General features: G+C 60.4%; 1 protein-coding gene across 3 annotated transcripts; it reads right to left on the bottom strand.

Annotated features, from left to right (window-relative positions):
- Nucleotides 1–735: 735 nt before the first annotated feature.
- EXOC3L2 (exocyst complex component 3 like 2) lies at nucleotides 736–17,984 on the bottom strand. 3 transcript variants are annotated; one of them, XM_087727582.1, is made up of 12 exons: nucleotides 17,884–17,984; nucleotides 11,452–12,172; nucleotides 8,129–8,747; nucleotides 7,578–7,692; nucleotides 6,985–7,095; nucleotides 6,325–6,425; nucleotides 5,146–5,256; nucleotides 4,791–4,926; nucleotides 4,456–4,578; nucleotides 4,201–4,356; nucleotides 3,760–3,881; nucleotides 736–1,266 (listed from the first exon to the last, which is right to left on the bottom strand). In XM_087727582.1, the coding sequence occupies exons 2-12, from the start codon at nucleotides 12,149–12,151 to the stop codon at nucleotides 972–974; spliced, it is 2,589 nt and encodes an 862-aa protein (XP_087583708.1). In that variant the 5' UTR covers nucleotides 12,152–12,172; nucleotides 17,884–17,984; the 3' UTR covers nucleotides 736–971. The 3 variants fall into 3 exon arrangements, with proteins under 3 accessions (XP_087583708.1, XP_087583706.1, XP_087583707.1); XM_087727580.1 differs by lacking the exon at nucleotides 17,884–17,984 and adding an exon at nucleotides 13,227–13,379; XM_087727581.1 differs by lacking the exon at nucleotides 17,884–17,984 and adding an exon at nucleotides 12,286–12,338.
- Between the last annotated feature and the right edge of the window lie 926 nt (nucleotides 17,985–18,910).

An 18,910-nucleotide genomic window follows, 5' to 3' on the forward strand; every position in this document is an offset into this window, starting at 1 on the left:
ACCGGGGCAGACAGGAGAGCATCTTCCAATATTTGAGGGGCTGCCCCAGAGAGGAGAAAGGGGGCCAAGCTGTTCTCCAAGGCACCTTTGAAGGCCAGGCGAGGAAGAAGGGATGGGAACTGACCAAGGAGAGATTCAACCTGGAAATAAGGAGGAATTTCCTGACCATGAGAACCATCAACCCAGGGAACAGAAGTTGCATTTGGAAGTTGTGGGAACTTCATCACTGGAGGCTTTCAAGAAGAGACTGGGCTGCCATCGGTCAGAAACAGTGTACGGTCTCCTGCTTGGGCGGGGGGTTGGACTAGATGACCTACAGGGTCCCTTCCAACCCTATTACTCGATGTTCTATGTTGGGCATCTCCAGACTTGGCCACTTTAAGACTTGTGGAGCCTGTTCTGTGTGCTCGGAGGAGGCCGTGTGCCCCTTTCTTCTGGGCCAGGAACATGGTGCTTGGAATCCCAACCTCTTCCCGCCAGCTGTTTCTCCACCTGGTTTGATGTGGTTCCAAGATTGAATCAGGGTTGTATTTCCTGGATCTCTCCCTGCATTTCCCCCCTGAGCCAGGGCTCCCTTTGCCCATTCCGTCGCCCCCCCCCCCCCAGAAGCCCCCCTTGGCACAAGGCTTCCTCCACCCTGAAAAAGTCCTGGCCTCAAAGAGGAGCATCAGATCCACCGATTGGTTCTGAGGGTGGGGAGTCTAGGAGGGCTTGGATTAGTCCCCCAGGCCCCCTCCCCAGCAATCGCCCCCAAATCCAGCCCGGGGGAGGCAGGGGTCTTTCTCCATGGCCACTCCTAGCGGTGGAAGGGAGGCTGCTGCCTGTCCGGCTCTCGGCCACTTGCAGGAGGCCTGCAGCCCAAGAGCCAAGCCGTCGTGTCCAGCAGGCAGCCCGGCCCCTCAGGCAGGGCTTCTTGGGAAAGGGCAGGGGGGCCCTCTGGCCAAGAGGCCCAGGACGTCCGCTTGGGGTCCTCACAGCTGAGCTTCCTCCTCCTTCTCTCTCAGCGCCCTGCTCTGGTGCTGCGGGCGGGGGGGCCTCTGGCGCATCCGGGAGAAGCAGGCGAAGCCAAAGTGCGAGAGGCGGTGCAGCTGCACGCGGACGCAGAAGACTTCGCCGGTGGAGATCTCGGAGAAGAAGGCCCGGTCTTGGCAGATGCCCGTCTCGGCCCCCTCCAGCTCCAGGCTCTCCAAGGCCGCCAGGATCAGCTGCCGCTGGGCTTGGCTCTGCAGGCCCCGGACATCCAGGAGGGCCGACAGGTGCTTCTTTCTGCAGGGAGGGAAGAAGGGAGGAGATGGAGCAGGAAGGACACCCACCCTCGGCTCGGTTAAGAGCCGAGGTGGCGCAGTGGTTAGGGTGCAGCACTGCAGGCCACTTCAGCTGACTGCTAACTGCAGTTCGGCTGTTCAAATCTCACCGGCTCAAGGTTGACTCAGCCCTCCATCCTTCCGAGGTGGGTGAAATGAGGACCCGGATTGTTGTTGGGGGCGATATGCTGACTCTGTAAACCGCTTAGAGAGGGCCAAAAGCCCTATGAAGCAGCATATAAGTCTAACTGCTATTGCTATTGCTATTGCTACCCTGTTACCCACGCGGGGACTCTGGCCACCAGGGCTGGCAATCGTGGCTGCCTTGCATAGCTCCCCAGGGGGCAGGGCCTGCATGGGGGCTTGGAGGGGAGGGAATTCCCATACGAAGAATGCGGAGGGACAATCGAGCCCAAAATTTCTGTTCTTGAGTGAGACAGTGGTCAAGGGAGCTTTCTCCCACTTTACGGCTGTTCTTGCCACAGGCTGCATGGCTCCCCTGCCCCCCCCCCATTTTTAGGAAATGCTCCTCCAAGCCACCCACCCAGGGCAGCTTAAAAGGGTTGCTGGCATCCTCTGCTCGGGCTGGCAGGCCCCCTCTGCCCCCTCCGCAGGCTGGGCACCGTCATGGGGCGAATCCCCGCTTTGCCAAGGGATGGCAATTGGCACGTCTTGGGCACCGAGGAGGCTAGTGGGCGGCCCTGAGCCAGCGCCAAAGGATTCTCTCCCAAGCACGTGCCAAGAGGCCCTTCGCGCCCCAGGGGAGCTTCCGGGCATCCTGGCAGAGCCAGTGTGGTTCTTGTCCCAGTGCCAGCCCCAAATGGCAGTCTGGTAGGAAATGGCCCCCAAACTCTGCTTCCTGTCTGAAGCGCAGCCACTTGGTTCTCCCTCTCTCTTTTCCTTTCAAGAAACAAGAAGTCCAGATAAAACAGGAAACGTCCGTCAGCCACCCTTAACGGGCGATCTGCCGCCTCGAAACAATTCCTGAGGATGCAATCAGCAGGAAGATGGAAAGAAAAACAAGGGGGGAGGCATGATGAGGCCCTGATTTGGCCCCCCTCCCCCCATGACGCAGCCGGCTGGTAGCCAGCCGAGCCGTGTGGGCAGAGCGGGGAGGGGAAGGGTATTTATAACCCCCCAGCCGCCTGGTCCTGGGAACTGGAAGTGACCCTCCTGCTTCCAAGAAGTGGCTCCTTGCGGGAAGGAGAGAAGGACCCGGAGGACTCTCGGCAGGAAACCTCGGAGCGTCATCTACCTGCCTCCGTCCCCCCCTCCCCCGCAGAGATCAAAGGGCCCTCGAGGCCAGAGGGGAGCGGGCAGAGGCTGCCAAGGGGCAAGGGGGCTGCGGCCGCCCAGCATCCTTGGAGCAGAGGGCAGAGAGCTCCGAGTTGCTTGGCGCGGCTTCTGCTCCCGGTAGAAGAAGGAAGAAGGTGGGCACAAGAGTAGAAAACTACAAGGGGCTTGTGGGGGGGGGAGAGCAGGATGCCCGGGGGGTCTCTGGAAGCCCACGGTGGAGGGGCTGGGCAGGGACACGTCCTGTGTCCCAAAGTCCCTTCCTCATAGAAACGTGGCCACTACTCTCTTGTGATGGGGGGGGGGGGGAGCAGGTCTCTGGGGAGGAAGGAAGGGGGTCTTAGTGGCAGCCCCATCCTGAACGGCTCCTTTGAACAGCCTCCCCACCGCTAGATGGATGCACCTCGGGCATCTTCTGCCCCTCCAGATCCTGGCTCTCAACGGGACACAGTGTGGGAGGGGCCCGGTTCACTGTGTGGCCCAAGGCTTGAGTAGAGTGGAGCCCCCAACCCTCGGCCCTCGGGAGAGCAGCTCTTTGGAAAGAGCCCCTGGATGGATGCAGGTTGGCCAAAGGCCGAAGCGTGGCAGGTTTTCTGTGGCTGTGGCCAGACGCAGGGGAGGCGGAGGCCGAAGCCTCTTACGGTGCCCAGCTCGGCAAAAGAGCCATGCCAAGAATGAGCAGCCCTACAACCCCGAACCGAGAGTGGGGAGAAGGTGGGAGCCGGCCCTGCAGGAGCTGCCTCCAATGGCTCTTCTCTTGGCCTCCTCCTGGATCTTCTGCCCACGAAGCTGAAGAGGAGGCCGGCCCAAGGAACTCGCGGCTCCTGGGAGGAGGCTGGATTACAAGTCCCATCATCCCCAGGCATTAGTTCAATGTCTGGGGATGGTTGGTGTCTTGCAGGCCAGCCTAGAGAGCTGAGATGTGGCCTCCCGAGGGACCACTGGCCGAGGAACCAGGGGCTCGGGGGGCAACAGGGGAAGGACCACTTTAGGGAGGGAAGAGGCCGCTGCCCAGAGGAGGAAGAGCCTCCTGTGGCCGAGAGACCTTCCATGTCCAGGGGCCCTTGGTCTGCCCCAGCAGAGGCCTTGGGGGGGGAAGGCAAGAGAGCCGCCTGCACAGGCTGTGGGGACCCAGGCCGCTTCCCCTCCCGCCCCAACTCACTGCACGTCAGGAAAGGCCCTGGCCAGGAAGGCCACTTCCATCTGGATGGCCGGCGTGTCTTCCAGCTCCAGGATCCCAGCCAGGTGGGGCACCACGGAGTCCAGCCAGGAGGAGGAGGATTCCTGCAGGAAGGGAGGGGGGCAGCTAATTATAGAGAGACCCCCGCATGCCCTGGGGGGGGAGGGCTGCAAACCACCCCCCTCAGGAAGTGACCTTCTGGAAGGCCCGTCTCCCCCCCCCCCTGGGACCCCCCCCCCAGAGGAGGGGAAGCAGAGCTCCCGGCTCTCTCTCTCTCTCTGGGAATCAGAAGGGCAGGAGAGGGAGCCCGAGGTCAGGCGAGGAGAGGGACGCCCCTTCCTTGGGCTCTTCTCCCCCTCCTCCTTTATGTCTCTGGCCCCCAAGGAAGGCCCTGAGCCCTGCTTCTCCTGGGGCCCCCCTCACCAGCTGGATGAAGAACTCCTGCAGCTGCTTGGCCTCGCTCCGCAGCCGGTGGGCCACCTTGGCCCTCATCTTGGAAGAGCTGCAGATGATCCGCACTCGCATCAGCGGCCGGACGTACTCGATCAGCACCCGCCGGTGGACCTCCCTCACCAGCATCTGGGGGGTGGGGGCAGAGATTAGAGCTGGCTGGGGCAGGAGGGGGCCGTTTGGCCTCTGAGGGGACCGAGGGGACGGTTGTGGGGAGGGGGTTCCCACCTGGTAGGGGCCCAGCTTCATCCTCCGCAGCTTCTGGGCGTGCTCCGCCAGGAGAGCCATGATGGTGGAGAAGGCCTCGGGGTTGTTCAGCCATTTCCTCTTCATCAGCTTATAGAAGTAGGGCTGTTTTGGGGAGGGGGAGAGCAGGGAAGGGGCCCTGCCTCAGATGCAGCCTCAGGACGGCTCACCCCGAGGGGACCCACCCACTCATCCCGGCAGGCCAGTCCGATAGGTCTCAAAACGTGGAGGGAACAAACCATGGTTTATGGGGACCAGGATCCAGCAGCACAGCCCTCCCGCCTCCCCCTGCCGGCCCTGGGAGACGCCCCGGTTACCTTGAGGCTTTGGAAGAGCTGGTCGGCCAGCACGCGGTTGCACAGCCGGGTCACCCGGTCGAGGGACAAGCCAGCCTGCCGCTTTGCAGCCTCGCTGTCCGGGTGGCCAAACTTGGCCAGGTGCTCCAGGTAGTCCCTAGAAGAGCAGCCCCGTCAAGAGAGCTGCGTGCGAATTGCGCAAAGCCAGCCAGGCTCATAACTGGGGGCGGGTGGGGGGGGGAGGGAAAACCCCCTTTCCTCCCCGTTGAATTGTGTGGAGGACTGAACTGGAGCGACGCTGGGGGCTAAGAGGGAGGCGGGGGGCAGAGGGAGGAGGGCTTCCCTGTTGGCATGAAGGTCAGGGCTGGCCACTCACCTGAAGGGGGGGCAGCAGTTGACCAGCATGATGGTCCGGCCCATGTAACTCTCGGGGCTGAGGCTGCTGACCACCTGGCCTTCGTGAAACTTTTCCACCTTCTTCTGGAAACTGAAGGGGGGCGAAGAGGATGCCAGTATGGAAGACACTCTGGGGGCAAAGGCCCCTGTTTTGCCTGGCTCTCTGTGCCACCTCCACGCCCAGACATTGGCCCCTCCAGCACAGGAAACCCCTCCCTCCATTTTTGCAGCAATCTCGGATCGGAACCTGATAAGTCAAAGAAATGGGCCCTCTCTCTCAACCCAGAGGGGGCTGGTTCCCCAAAGACCCCCTGGGCCCTTTGGCCACTTCTGGAACGCAGGGGAGAAAACCTCATCTTGGCAGTGGCCCTGGGGGGGGTCTCATTGCACCAAGTCACAGCCCCCTCTGCAGCCCTCTTGCCCTGCCCGTGCTCAGGGACCCTGCGAGACCCCCACCCTGCAGAGTCCCCCACAGGGGCCCTGGGAACGCAGCCTCAATTCAGACAAGCTGCAAGGCCGCTCGGAAACCAGGACTCCTGGACAAGAGGCATGTCAGGAAGCCGGCAGCTAAAAATAGCCTCTGGCCGCCCACCCCAGAATCCCTGACCACCGGGCCCTTTGGCTCCACCCCGCTGGCATTTCCTTCCAAATGGGCCACGGCGGCTATTTATACCCAAGGTGAATCTATTTGTGGCGCCTGGTTTGAAATGGAAATTTTGTGCCACGTTCCCCTCCAGCCCATCGCGTGGCCACCCTCCGTGTTTCTTCTCCCATGGGAAGCCCAGGCAAGGCGGGGCGGTTGGCCAGGTGCCGGACGAGTCTCAAGGGGCAAGAAGGACGACTGGCAGGCCCTTTGTGCGTCTGGGGGCAAAAAGGACGGCATGCCCTCCGTGGTGCCTCCTCTTGCTTCCCCCCCCCTGCCTTGTGGAGAAGGAGGCCACCCACAATGTCGCTTCTCCCCTGGCCTGCCCATCTCTGCCCCTGTGGAAGAGCCCAGACAGGCCGGGTTCAGCCCCAGGAGACCCGGAGGGCTCAGGAAGGAACTCGAGCCTGCGCCATCTTGACCCGGTTCGGTGCGCTCTTCCCACGGAGGGTCTGGCTGCAGATGCTGGGCGCCTGCCTTGTGCCCCGCGAACGGCTCCTTCCTGGGCAAAAGTACCTCTGCAAGAACTCCGCCAGGCTGGCCAGGCAGCAGTGGGCCACCCTCCTTCCAAAGTCCTCCGTGATTCGTGGGGCTTTGTCGACATGCCCCTTCAGCACCTGCAGGGCACCAGGAGGACTCAGCAAACCCACAAGGACCCTGGGGGTATTGGGGCCGGGGGGTGGAGGGCAGCCTTCCAGCTGATACTGGGGGGAGCTTCCTGTGGCAAGAAAGGGGGGAGAGGGGCAGCTGCCCCCTCTGCTGCCGGGGTCAGCATGCCATCTTCAGAGGTGCCCTTTTATGCCTGGCCTCTGATGCCACCTGTGCACTCAGCTGGCATTCTCCAATAGTTTGCAGTTCCCATCATCCCCAGCCATCAGGGTCAGGCGTGTTCCAGTGGCCCAGCATTGCAGAGAAGGAACTGGCCCCAGGAGTGGGGACCGATGGCAGCCCCCTGTGGGCATCATTGGGGGGAGGACAGGCTGAGCTAAGCCCTTGCCCAGTTCCTCAGCCGGGCCAAAGGACGGAGCGCCTCCTGGCTCCTCCTCCCAAGGGTCAGGCCAGGGCTGGGAAGCAGAGAGAAGCCTCCCTTGGTGGGTCTGAGGGGGGGGGGGCTGTCTCCTGTGGGGCTGAGCGTCCTGGAAGGAAGAAGAAAAGGGGGAGGGGACCCCAACCTACCGAGATGACTTTGCTGGACAAGTCGAACTGAAAGCTGTTCTCCTTGTCTTCCTGCGCCCACCGCTCCTCCTCCTTCTGCAGCTCTTGGCTCACGTCCTTGGCGATCGCCACCTGCAGGTGCCCCAGAAAGAGTCCACAAAGAGGGGCTCAAGGTGAGCTTTGGGAATTCGAGGGAGGTGGGGAGACCTCTTGAGGTCATCCGGCTACCTGTCTCTGCCCTGAAGGAGACTTTCAACGGCTTTTTCCTGTTTTTATGACCCAGCAGGATTAAGGTGCCCGGCCGGGATTATCTCGGGGCATCCCTGCAAGGAAAGCCACAGCCACCTGTGCCCGGGGACCCAGGCTTCCACCCTGCAGGGAGTGGGACCCACGTGCCTCGTGGGATCATTGATGTCACACAAAGGCAGTCCTGGATAAGCAGCTCCTGGCTGAAAAGGTTCCTTGTAGGGACCAGACAGGAGAGAAACTCCCCATAACTGCAAGCGGGGCATTCTGGACCCTCTTTGAATGCCATTTGCCTGCCTAGAGTCTCAATGGGTGTGTCGTCCCGTCCCCCCATCCCCCCCGCCGCCTCACCCCTGGCCGGCCGTTACCTTCACGGCGGCAATGCAGTGCTCCTCCAGACTCTGCTGCGTTTCTGGGGACAGGAGGGGTCCGAGCTCCTGGGGCTTGACCAGGGCGGAGATCTCTGGCCGGCTGAGGACCTCCCTGTGGCAGAGGGGGAGAGGGGGGGGCAGTTGTCTGCACAATCCAGGCTTCCCCATGAATGGCATCACCTTGCCAGCTCTGGGCCCAGAAGCAGCCAGGGCACGGCCAGAGGGCTCTGCTTGGGGGGGGGGGAGCTGTGGGGGGGGCTGAGCTCTGCCATTGAGAAGAGATTTGGGGGAGGATCCAGGTCTCCGTTTCTCTTTCAAGTGCTGCATCCCGAGTGCGGGAAGATGCCCACGCAGAAGCTTCCAGCTGGGCTGAATTACTATGAGCTTCTAAGACAGCCCTGCCCCTTGCCTTGCCCACCCACCCTCCAGGATTGCAAGCTACATGCCAGCTGCCAACCATTTGGGTCCCAGGAGGGTCCATGCCGTGTGGGCAATCCTGCAGAGAGACCCAGCCTCCCCCTCCCCCCAGGGGGTCCCCCACCACCCACCTTTGGTAGATGTTGCTGTTCCAGTCCAAGACGAAGTAGAGCTCGGAGAGGCTCAGCTGCTTCTGGACCCCTTCGGCCAGGCAGCGGGCCAGGCCCCGGTGGTAGCTGCCCAGGTAGACGCCAAAGGCCTGGTACTCCTTGGGGTAGGCCTGCAGCAGGTGGTCCCTCACTCTGTTCAGGTCCTCCACCGTGCACTTGGCCAGCCGGTCCATCTGCGTGGCGATGGTGCCCCCCCGGCCCTCCATGCACTGGCACAGCTTCTGGCCCACCAGCCGGTCCACCGCCTCGGCCCATTGCTGCTTCATCTTGCGGGGGCGGGGACCGGGTCCCCCCGCGGAGTCTCCCTGGGCCTGGCGCCATCTGCGGTCGGCCTCCTCCTCCTGCTCGATTACCTGCACCAGCTGCTCCAGGGGCGGGTAGGCGCTCTTGGCGGCCAGCGCCTCGGCCAGCACCGCCCAGAGCTCCTTCTGCAGGGCCTCGTAGAGCAGGCCCACGTCCTTGGCCTTCCGGCTGCCGTCCTTCCCGCTGCCCTCCTGGGCGCACTCGGCCTCCAGCTCCACAATGTGCCGGTCTGCCAGGCGGAGATCCCGCTGGTGGATCAGGTGAAAGATCTCCAGGACTGAGCAAGGGACAGAAGGGGGAAAGGAGCCTGAGGCTGGGAGGGGACCACCCACCCACCCCAGCAGAAGAGGGCCCGGGGGGGCTTTGGGCAAAGGAAGAGGGGCTCTGCTGCCTGACCCCCACATGGAAAAAGGCTGCGGCTCAAGCAGGCCAAGAATCGGCCCACAGAGCCGGACACGACTGAACAGAGACCATCACCACCACCACAATGATAAAGGCCGAGAGACGCAGCTATTGTAAACCTGCGGGTACCTCCGTCGTTCTTCAGAAACCAAAGAGGGCTGAACCTCTCAGAATCCCTGCTCTGGCCTCCTAAATCACAGGGACGCAGGTGGAATCACAGCTGACCGGTGGAGTGCTGGACTGCCTGCCCAGGGACAACTTGCCCGCCCCTCAGCTTGCACGCTTGAGGTGCCCTTCTTAGAAGACGGGAGCATTGCTGGGGGTCACAGGAGCCCCCGACCTTTCCTAAGGCCAGTGGGCTCCTTGGGAGGGGCCCTGGGTAGCCATGGGGGGCGGGGAAGAAGGTCCTTGCACGCATCCTCTGCTTGCCGGAAGTCCAGATCTGCCCTCCGGCCTTGCGAGGGTTTCAAGGCAGCCATCCTGGCCCTCACCGTCACGGCAGGAAGGAGCCTTCCTTGGCCGCAGCCGTGGAGGGCCGAGGGTCCGACTGGGCTAAAAGCAGCTCTTCCGTTTCCCTGCCCTCCGCCGAGGGGAAATGCCCCAGACGAGATGACGCAGCCTCCGGCCACCCCCTGACCTGACCTCATCAGCTGAGCGGGGAGGGGGGCTCGCAGGGGGCCGGGCTCTTTCCTCCCACAGGTTGAATCAGGGCTGAACCTGAGAAATGGGGCTGCCCCCCTGAGAAGGGGTGAAGCTCCCAGGAGCCACCTCCCAGCTCTCAAGCCCCTCTGAGAAGGGAGGGGGCTGGGGGTGGCCCAAGGGGTCTTCTGGCCCCCACTCCGTTTGCCTTCATGCCAAGGAACCACCAGGGAAGAGGCCAGCAGCCTGGCTCCAGTGCCTTTTGGGGGGGGGGGCTTCTGGTCAGCAACTTCTAGGTCAGACACACCAGGACAGAGCTGCAACTTTTAAGGGCCGTGGGAGAAGGGGGGGAGGCAAGTCACAGCCTGCCTGAGTTGGAGGGAAGTGGAGCACCAGAGCCTTTGGGGGAGGGGGGGGGCTTTCCAGGCTCTGGGGGCGGCTGGATGGCTGGGCGACTCCTTCTCTTGGCGCCTTCCCCGGGAAGGTCGCGGCTGCTCAGGAGAGGCTCCTGCAATCAGGCGCTGAATCACGGCAGGGGAACAATGAGCCCGAAATATGTGCACAAAGGGAAGAGACGCTCATTAGCCCGCCTGATAAACAGCCTGGCCAAGGTCAGAGGCGCCCAGCGCTCCTCCCTCCCTCTGTCCGTCCGTCCGGAGGTTGGGGGGAGGCTGGGAAGGGCCACAGCCAGCCCTTCTCCTCCCGAGGAAGGCAGAGAGCGGGCAAGCAGGGCCCCCCGGGGGTTCTCCGGCTTCGGCAGCACAGGGGCTCAGGCGGGACCCCCAGCGCAGGCCCCTGGGGGGGGAGGGGGGCCATCAGGTGATCTTCCTCACGGCCCACCCTCCCTTGGAAGGAAGGGGGGGGGCTTTCTGGTTTCTTTAAATCACATAGGCAGTCCTCGACCTACGGCCACAATCGAGCCCAAATTTTATGTTGCCAAGCGAGACACTTCTTGAATGACTTTTGCCTCCGCTCACAACCTTTTACAAGTTGATAAGTTACTAAGCCCGTTGTTAAGCGAACCCGGCTTCCCCAAAGGCTTTGCCTAACTAGAAGGTCGCAAAAGGGATCCCTGCGACCGTCGTAAGTACAGGCCAGCTGCCGAGCCTCTGAATTTGGACGCTGTGTCTGCGGGGAGGCCGCAAAGGTCGCAGCTGTGAGAAACAACCTTCAGTCCCTTTTTTCAGCCCTGTTGTAACTTTGAACGGTCAGTAAATGAACTGCTGTCCTGCCGGCCTGGGGTTGCTGTGAAGGGCCCGGACTCTGGGGAAGGGGGGCACGAAGAAAGGAAACAACCAACCGGGGCCTCTGATTTGGGCCCATTTCCTCTCCAACCCTCCAACCGCCACAAGGAAGCCTGCAGCGCACATGGGGGCCGGGGATTCCTCGCACCGCGTGTGGGATTGTTAAGAGGAGGCAGCCGACTGAGGCCGAGGGGGTCCCCTCTGTGCCCCCCCAGGCCTTCCCCTGCCGGTGGGCAGCCCTGCGCGGCCACCCAGTGGTCTTGTATGGACGCAGCCGGCACTTCTGCTCCGTGTGGCTGAGAGCAGGAAGAGACGAAGTGCAAATAATAGATGCTCAGTGCTGCAGGCAGGCAGGGGTTGACCCCGAGGGCCCCCAAGGGCCTCAGAAGGACGGCTGGAGAGCCCGTTTGGCCACCCTGGCCAGGTGTCCTGTTTGGCTCCTGGCTGGTCCCCCTCCGGCTGCCTCGGACTGAACTGCTCGCTGGGGGAAGGAATTCTACACAAGCGGCCTGCCCAGACATTTCCCTACACCAGCAGGGGCAGAAGTGCACTGGAGGCTGGGGGGAGGTCTTCAGGGCAATCGGGACCCCCCAGCAGGTCCCCAGATTAGGCATTCTCTCCACCCACCCCATGAGGGCTTCCCTTGCCAGGGGGCCAAGAGGGGCTCCCAGTTTGGTCCAGTCAGGCCAGACTCACCCGAGAGCGGCTCCTTGGGCTTAGGCTCACTCTTCTCGGCCGCCGGGGCCGCCTCCGATCCCTCCGCCTGGTTGGACTTCTCCACCAGGGACGTCCGGCGCACCTTACTCCCCAGCCCGATCTTCAGGAAGGAGCCGCGCTTGGCAGCGTCCCCCCCACCGTTCTCCTCCGTCGGGCTGCAGTCCGAGCCGCAGAGGGCTTCCTTGCGGCGCCCGTTCAGCCGCTGCAGCAGGCTGAAGTCGTCCGAGCAGCGACGCGTCTTCTTCTTCTCGGGCCCCCGCTGGCCTGGGTTGCCCTCCATCAGGGGCAGCCTCATGCGCTCCAGGAAGGAGCGCTGGTCAGAGCCCTGCTCGCCCCCGGGTGAGCGCTTCTCCCCGCTCTTGCGGCTCCTGCTCAGGCGGAAGGGGCTCAGCCCCACCAGCTTCTCCAGGGTGGCCCGGCGCCTGAAGGGGTCCCCGGAGCTGCCGCTGAAGAGGCCCCGCTCAAAGTCTGCCCTGTTCCCCCCCGGGAAGGTCCCCTCTCGACCGGGAGAGATGCCCCCGAGGAAGGAGTCCTCCTCGTTCTCCTCCAGGTCCTCCTCAAAGGGGTTGGCCCCCGGGCTCTCCTCGGCCAGGATCAGCGTCCCGCTGCAGCTGCCACCTCCGTCCCCGGGGCCTCTGCCGGCCGCCTTCAGCTGATGGGGGTTCTTGAGGACCGGCATGACGGCTGCCTTCCCTGGGCCCTGCGGAGGAGAAGAAGCGATGCTCAGCCACGGATGCCAAGAATTGCCTGGATGCCCTCAGGGGGCCCCACTTGACACAAGAGACCTTGGAAGGGACATCCCAGCACCCCCACCTCCAAATCCTGGGGCCAGACTCCGATATGGGACCAGGGCGCCGGTTGCTTCGAATCCTCAGCTGTGTTTACGCAGCCCAGGGCCATAAAAGGAGGTTTATAATTGACAGCCGTGGGCTCCACCCAAAGCAAGCAGGCACCGGGACAGTCAGGGACTTTGCTTTGCTGCTGGGTTAAAGGAAGCGGGAGGGGCCCGGCTGACTGGAAACACCCCCAGGGAAAGAGCCACGGAGGGCATTGCAAGGAGTGGGGCGAGTGGAAGGCTTGAGGATTGGGGGGGGAGGAAATGCAGGCAGGGAGCAGAGTGGCCCACCCAGGACCCCACAGTGGCCCCCGCAGAGAGCCCAGAGCCAGAAAGGGCTCAGGGGTTTACCAGCCCCACCTTGGAAAAACTTTTGAGGCAGGGCGGCTGGCAAAGGTGAGCTGTGGACGCTCCACCTCCCATGGACTCCTGACCCACAGAGCCAGCGGTGGAGGGGGCACGCAGGGACGGGTGCCAGCCACGTCACTTGTTCCTTTGCTCCCCCTTTCTGTGCCACTGCCCCCTTCAGCCGCACGAACCCCCCTTTCCTGTCCTCTCCCCCTCCTTCTGGAGGAGGTGGGGAGGGAGGCCGGCTTCTGGCAGACCCCTCTGACAGCCGAAGCCATTCTCGGCAATCCAAAGTGCCTGTGCCCCCACCCCACCCCCGTCTCCTGGGCAGGAGCAGCTGGCCCCGTGAATGGGGGCCTGGCCATTAAGACTGCAAGGAGGGGGCCTTGAGGAAGAAGGCGAAAGAGGGCAGGACGGAGAGAGGGGGGCAAAGGCCAGATCCTCCGCCTCGACAGAGACCCCCCCCCCAAGGGGAAAGGAGAAAACCGAAGGAAGAACCGCAGAAGTCCAGCAAGAAGAGTGGCAGCTCCCACTGTGGGTCAGCCCTGCTGAGGAGCCCCGGCCCCCTTACCTCCCCCTGGGGGGCTCCATGGAGGCAGGTTCAGGCGCCCAGGAGAGCCCAACCTTCCCTTTCGTGTTTGCAGAGCTTCAGGCAGCCTCACTTCCACTTTCCCTTCCTTCCCTTCCTGCCCAGCCCACCTGGGCTCACCTGACCACACAGCCACACAGGGAGAAGGGCTGGGCCCGGCCAGGAGGGACCCGGTGCTTCCCTCGGCTGCTCAGCCAGCTTCTCCCTCCGGCGGCAGCAGCGGCTTGGTCTGTAGACCTCTGGGCAGCCCCAGTTGGGAAGGTGGACACGCCAGGGCCACGCCTCCATCCCGGCAGCCCTTGGCAGAGACCTTGAGCTGGGCTAACAGGATCCCCGAGGGGGCGGCTTTCGAGGCTCTGGTGAGCCCAGGCCACCTCCTGGGCAACTGCTGGCTTGGCCACTGGGGCCACCCGAAGACTGAAAGCCCCTCGGAAGACTGGAGGTTTCCAAGAAAAGCTTGGACAGGAGGAGGCTGCCCACCTGGGGAACTTTAAGGCCTGTGGATTTCAACTCCCAGAATTTGAGGAAGGGGAGGGCTTCCCCAAAAGGGGCTCTCAAACCCCTTGATTCCAGCTTGTCCACGAAGGGGGAAGAGGCGAGAATGAAAGGGGGTCTCCTGCAGGAAAAGAGCTTCCAGCAAAGGGTCTTTCTTCTCTTCCGTAGCCTTTGCCAAGTTAGGAATGGGCAAAAATGCCCAGGTGGAAAAACCTCTGAAAAGCTCCGAGCCAGAGTGGGAGGGTCTGGACTCACCCTGCCACAAAGACCACCCTTGAACCAGGCTCTCCAGACCTCCTGCTGGACTACAACCCCCATCCTTCTCCTCCAGGACACCTTTTGCACTGGGCCAGAGGGGAGGACAGGAGGATGAGGTGCTTAACTCTTGTCCTGCAAGAGAGGAGGAAGTTCCTCCCCCAGGGAAGCCCCGGTCTTTGCTGGGGGGGGGCAGAGAGGAGGGGAGGCAGCCTCTCTCCATCTCCAGGCTGCCAAGGAGGGGGTCCTCTTCTTGCCTTCAAAAACAAGGGGCTCACTGGGATAAATTTGGATGGGCAGGAAAGAAGCCGAGAATAAAACTAAAAATAATGCAAGATGTGCGTGAGAGAGGAGGCTTGAAATTACCCAATTTAAAACTATGCTTTGAAGCAGTAGTTTTATCGGTAATTAGTGATTGGATTAATTTAACAGATGACAGAATACTTAATATCGAAGGGCGTGATTTGGTATATGGATGGCATGCTTATTTGTTATATAACAAAAAGGTAGATAAGAACTTTAAAAGTCATATTTTAAGGAATGCTCTATTGCGTGTCTGGAACAAATATCAATATAAATTATGTGATAAGATACCCCCATGTGGGCAATTCCTAGACACGCAATAGAAGATTTAAATATAGTACAAAAACAGGATATGATTACATACAGACAGCTTCTTACCTTAAAAAAAAAGTGCATTACAGTTAAAACCTTTGAATGTACTAAAAGAAGAAAAGGCAATTCAATCATGGTTTCAGTATGGGCAGTTACAGGCCAGATGGAAAATAGATCAAAAAGTCGGCGTTATGCAAGTCAAGGATAATTTACTCAAATTAGAGATCAAAGTCCAATGCATATAAAGAGATTATATAATGTATTAATACAGATGGACTCTGAAACAGAACTAGTCAAAGACTGTATGATAAAATGGGCTCAAAATTTTGAAGAACCAATAATGTTGGATACATGGGAAAAGATTTGGGTAAGAAATGTAAAATTTACACAAGCCCAAAATATGAGAGAAAACTTTTATAAGATCTTTTATAGATGGCATTTAGATCCTAAAAAAACTGGCTTCTATGTATCCGAATTTACAACCTAAGTGGTGGAGATGTGATTGTGCTGATGCTACTTACTTTCACATATGGTGAACTTGTAAAAACGTAAAAGCATCTTGGATAAAAATATGGTGGATTATGCAAAATGTTCTTAAAAAAGGATAAAGTTTACCCCTCAGTTATTTTTGTTAGGTATAATTACTGATTGTACAGTTGTAGAGATTAACCTGATTTTGCATTTAATAACGAGCTATATTGTTGGTGGGCGCAATACTGGAAGAAGGAAGATTTGCCTACGATTCAAGAATGGACATTAAAAGTAACAAACTTAGCAGAGACGGCTAAAATATCTGCATATCTCAAGGACCACTCAAACGAGAGATATAAATTGGACTGGACGAGATGGATTGATTATATTCAAAATAAATACGGGACTAAGAAATTTCACATAGCTTATGATTAAAGAAATTAGGAATGATATAAATTGTTTAGAGTTAGCCTAGCAAGGAGGAGTTAAAGCTCAAGTGAAAGATGTTATTAACTTTTTTTTCTTTTTAAGCTTATTTAGGCATGTTTTTGTTAAAGATTTATACCTTGTATTGGTTCTGGGAAGTCTGGGGGGGGGAGGTTGGAGGGGGTTTGGGGGGAGGGTGGGGGGAGGAAAGTAAATATTTGTAAAAGCTTGTTTTTTTTTAAATTTTCAATAAAAAGAAAAAAAACCAAGTGGCTCGGGGAGGGGTGGTGGTGACATAACTTTGGTCACTAGGTGGCCGGTCATTAAGTGAGGACTACCTCCTGCATGCATTTGGGTACGCAAGTATGCACATTTTGAGGGGGAGGGCGATTATCTGGACGATGATCCTCTCAATTAACACCCCGTCATACCAAATGCAGCTTTAGGCCACTTAGAAGATAAACCCAGCCGTCCGGCTCCCTTGCCAGTAAATTTCCAGCAGGTTCCCCTGGAGGGGGGGGGGGCTGTGGGCAGATGCGATGGCCTTGGCAGGCAGGGTGAAGGGAGGCGGCAAGGGGACGGTCAGATAGAAGGCGACAGCAGGATGTGGGCAAGGCAGGCAGCCCGGAAGAGACCCTCCCTCCCTCGTTTCTTGGGCTGTGAAAGAGGCAGGGATGGGTGGGATGGGGAGAGATGCCCTTCCAGACTGCCACGGTTCTGCCAATGTCGCTTTACAATAAAGTAGGATTATCGTCCGGCCATGTTCCTCCTCTGGGCTACCTCGCAAGGCTGGCAGCAGCCAAAGCTAAGCACGGGGCCAGAGAGAAAGGGGCTCCCTTGCCAGGCCTTTGGTTCCTCTCCAGAGAGACTGGCCAGCTGCACTGGAGGGATGAGGGTGCCCCATTTTGGAGCCGGGGTGAAGGGCAGCGAGGCCCAAAGGCTCCCCCCCCCAGCCACCCCCAGGAGCTCCCCATCACGGGCCACACTAAGCAGTGAAGGGACTCAGAATAGGATGCACCAACAGCCCTGAAGCAGACGGGGGTCCAAACCCCCCTGGGCCCACAGATAAGCTGGTCTGCAGTTGGAGCTAGCTGGCACCGGCAGCAGTGCCCCAGTTGCCCCAGAGAGGGTCTGCACCCCCCGCCAAGCCCAAATCAAACCGGCCACTTTGGGGAGGGCCAGGAGATAAGAGCCCAGATGTGGCTATGCCTGGTTGCCTGACCTCTGGATCCAGGAGCTGCCAAAGGGACGAGGGAAGAGTCGCCTCACCCCAGAGCAACCCCCAGAACTGGAGTGCTTTCCCACGTGATCGCCCTTCCCCGGAGACCTGGACGAAAGGGGAGACTGAAGGGAAGCCATCGGCCCGGGTGCAAAGGGACAGAGTTCATGGGGTCCCTGGAAGAGGGTCAGAAATAACCCTCCCTTGTGGTCAGTCCTGGATCTTAAAGGGAGACAGGAAACACTCAGAAAGGACCACAAGTGACTCAGTGTCCAGGGAAAGCCCCCCCCCCCAGGAAAGCAGAGAATCAATCCAGGCCCCCCCCCCCAGCAGAAGGAAAAGCAAAGAGGGGTGAGAGAGGGAAGCTGGGTGGGAGAGAGACGGGGGTCTCCCTTTCATATATTCTCAGAAAGTGCTGGGGAGCCTTCCAAGAAGTTCCATCCATTTTCAGATCCCCCCCCCCCAAGGATGGGATGGGGGTCCTCAGCCAAGAGAAGTTAGGGGGTCTCTTAATACCAGCCGTGCGGGAAGGGCCAGGAGGAGGCTCACCCCTTCGCAAGCTTCCTTTCAGCTGAGCTCGGGGCCCTGCCCGGTGGGTTCCCCGTGGTCCTCTGCCCTCCTGGGATCGAGGACCCCCAAAATCTTCCTGCCCAGAGGAAACAGGGAGCCCCCTCCCTCCGACACCCCTGGGGGGCTTTCTTTAACAACAGCCTGCCTTCCACTGCTGGTAAAGGTCAGCAACGGAGCAGCTGCCCCCCCCCCCCCCAGGACCCCAGACTGAGTGCAGCCCAGCCAGCCACACGCCAGGCAGAGACCGAGGAGGACGGTGAGGGTGACTTCTTGGGTTGGCATGGCTACCCATCTCACCCAACCCACTCTGGGCAGCTCACAAGGGCACAGTCACAAGTTTCCCCCCCCCCCAAGGACCCCCTCCCCGAGAAAAAGGGGCACCAGAGCGCAGCTCCCTCGGAGGAAGTTTGCCCCAATGACCCTCAGAGCCTGCAGCTTCCCAGGGTCAGAACGTATGAGGGCAGAGCCCCCTCGGGGTGTGCTTGGATGAAGCCACACAGCCCCCCACCCGCCCAAAGGAAAGCAGGGGGAGCCGGCTGGAAGGCTCCTCTGAGCCCCCCTCCCCTTCCAGCAGAGCGGAGTGCCTACCTTGGTGCCTTCCCTGCGGGCTCCCCCTCCTCTCGGGCTGTCTGGCTGCTCTGGGCAGACGGGCTGGGGAGGCCGAGGAGGCTTGGAAGGAAGCCCCTCCCAACCCCGCCAGGCCGGAGGTGATTTGGAGCAGGGCGGCTTTATGTAAGCGGGACACAATCCTGTGGCTCTTCCCCTGTGGGCCCGGGCAGGGGGGGCAGGGGGGGCAGGGGGGGCAGGGGGGGCAGGGGGGGCAGGGGGGGCAGGGAGGGCAGGGAGGGCAGGGGTCACTCTCAGGAGGGAAACCAACCAGGAAGTCCTGGCTGCAGCCTGAAGGAGCCGGGAACATTCCAGCTCTGCCAGCCGCGAGGGGGAGACCCTCCAAAGGGACTGCAGCCAGGGCTCAGGGGGTGGGGGGGCTGCTGTTAAGCACATGTGGCTTCCCCATTGACTTGTACGAAGGTCGCAAAGGGGATCGTGTGACCCCAGGGCACCAAGACCGTCGTAAACCTGAGTCAGCTGCCAAGCATCTGATCACGAGGCTGCAACAGTCGTGCGAAAAATGATCACTGGTCACTTTTTTCAGTGCCGTTGTAACTTTGGACGGTCACTAAATGAAGCGTTGTAAGTCGAGGACTACCTGTACATGAATCGCGCCATGGCTGCCCAAAGCCACGGCTGCCTAATGTAAGCAGGTCTGTGGCCTGGCACTGCGGACTTTGCCAACCTCTGACCTTCAACGCCTGGGGTGCCCAAACCTCTCAAGGGCTCGTAGCGGGTAAGGAGGAAGGTTCTCGTAGCCCTCTGCCCCCCTCCCCAAACAATTCTGGGCAGGGGTCTCTGTCTCCAGCCGCTCTGCTGCAGAGTCTTCCACCGACTGACCCCCATCTGGACCAGGGAGCGAAAGGGCCAAACCAGGCCTGCCACCCACCCCCAAACTCTCTCCGGCCAGGCCTGATTTCTCCAGGCAGAGTCACGCAGGAAGGCCCAAAGCCCGGGGCTTCCTCCGCCTTTGTTTCGGCTGCCCGTCCTCGGCCCGATCCTGCCC

Source organism: Thamnophis sirtalis, unplaced genomic scaffold (assembly GCF_051295495.1).
Source record: "Thamnophis sirtalis isolate CommonGarterSnake01/CBP01778 unplaced genomic scaffold, rThaSir2_p1.2 scaffold_13, whole genome shotgun sequence".
Classification (NCBI taxonomy): domain Eukaryota; kingdom Metazoa; phylum Chordata; class Lepidosauria; order Squamata; family Natricidae; genus Thamnophis; species Thamnophis sirtalis.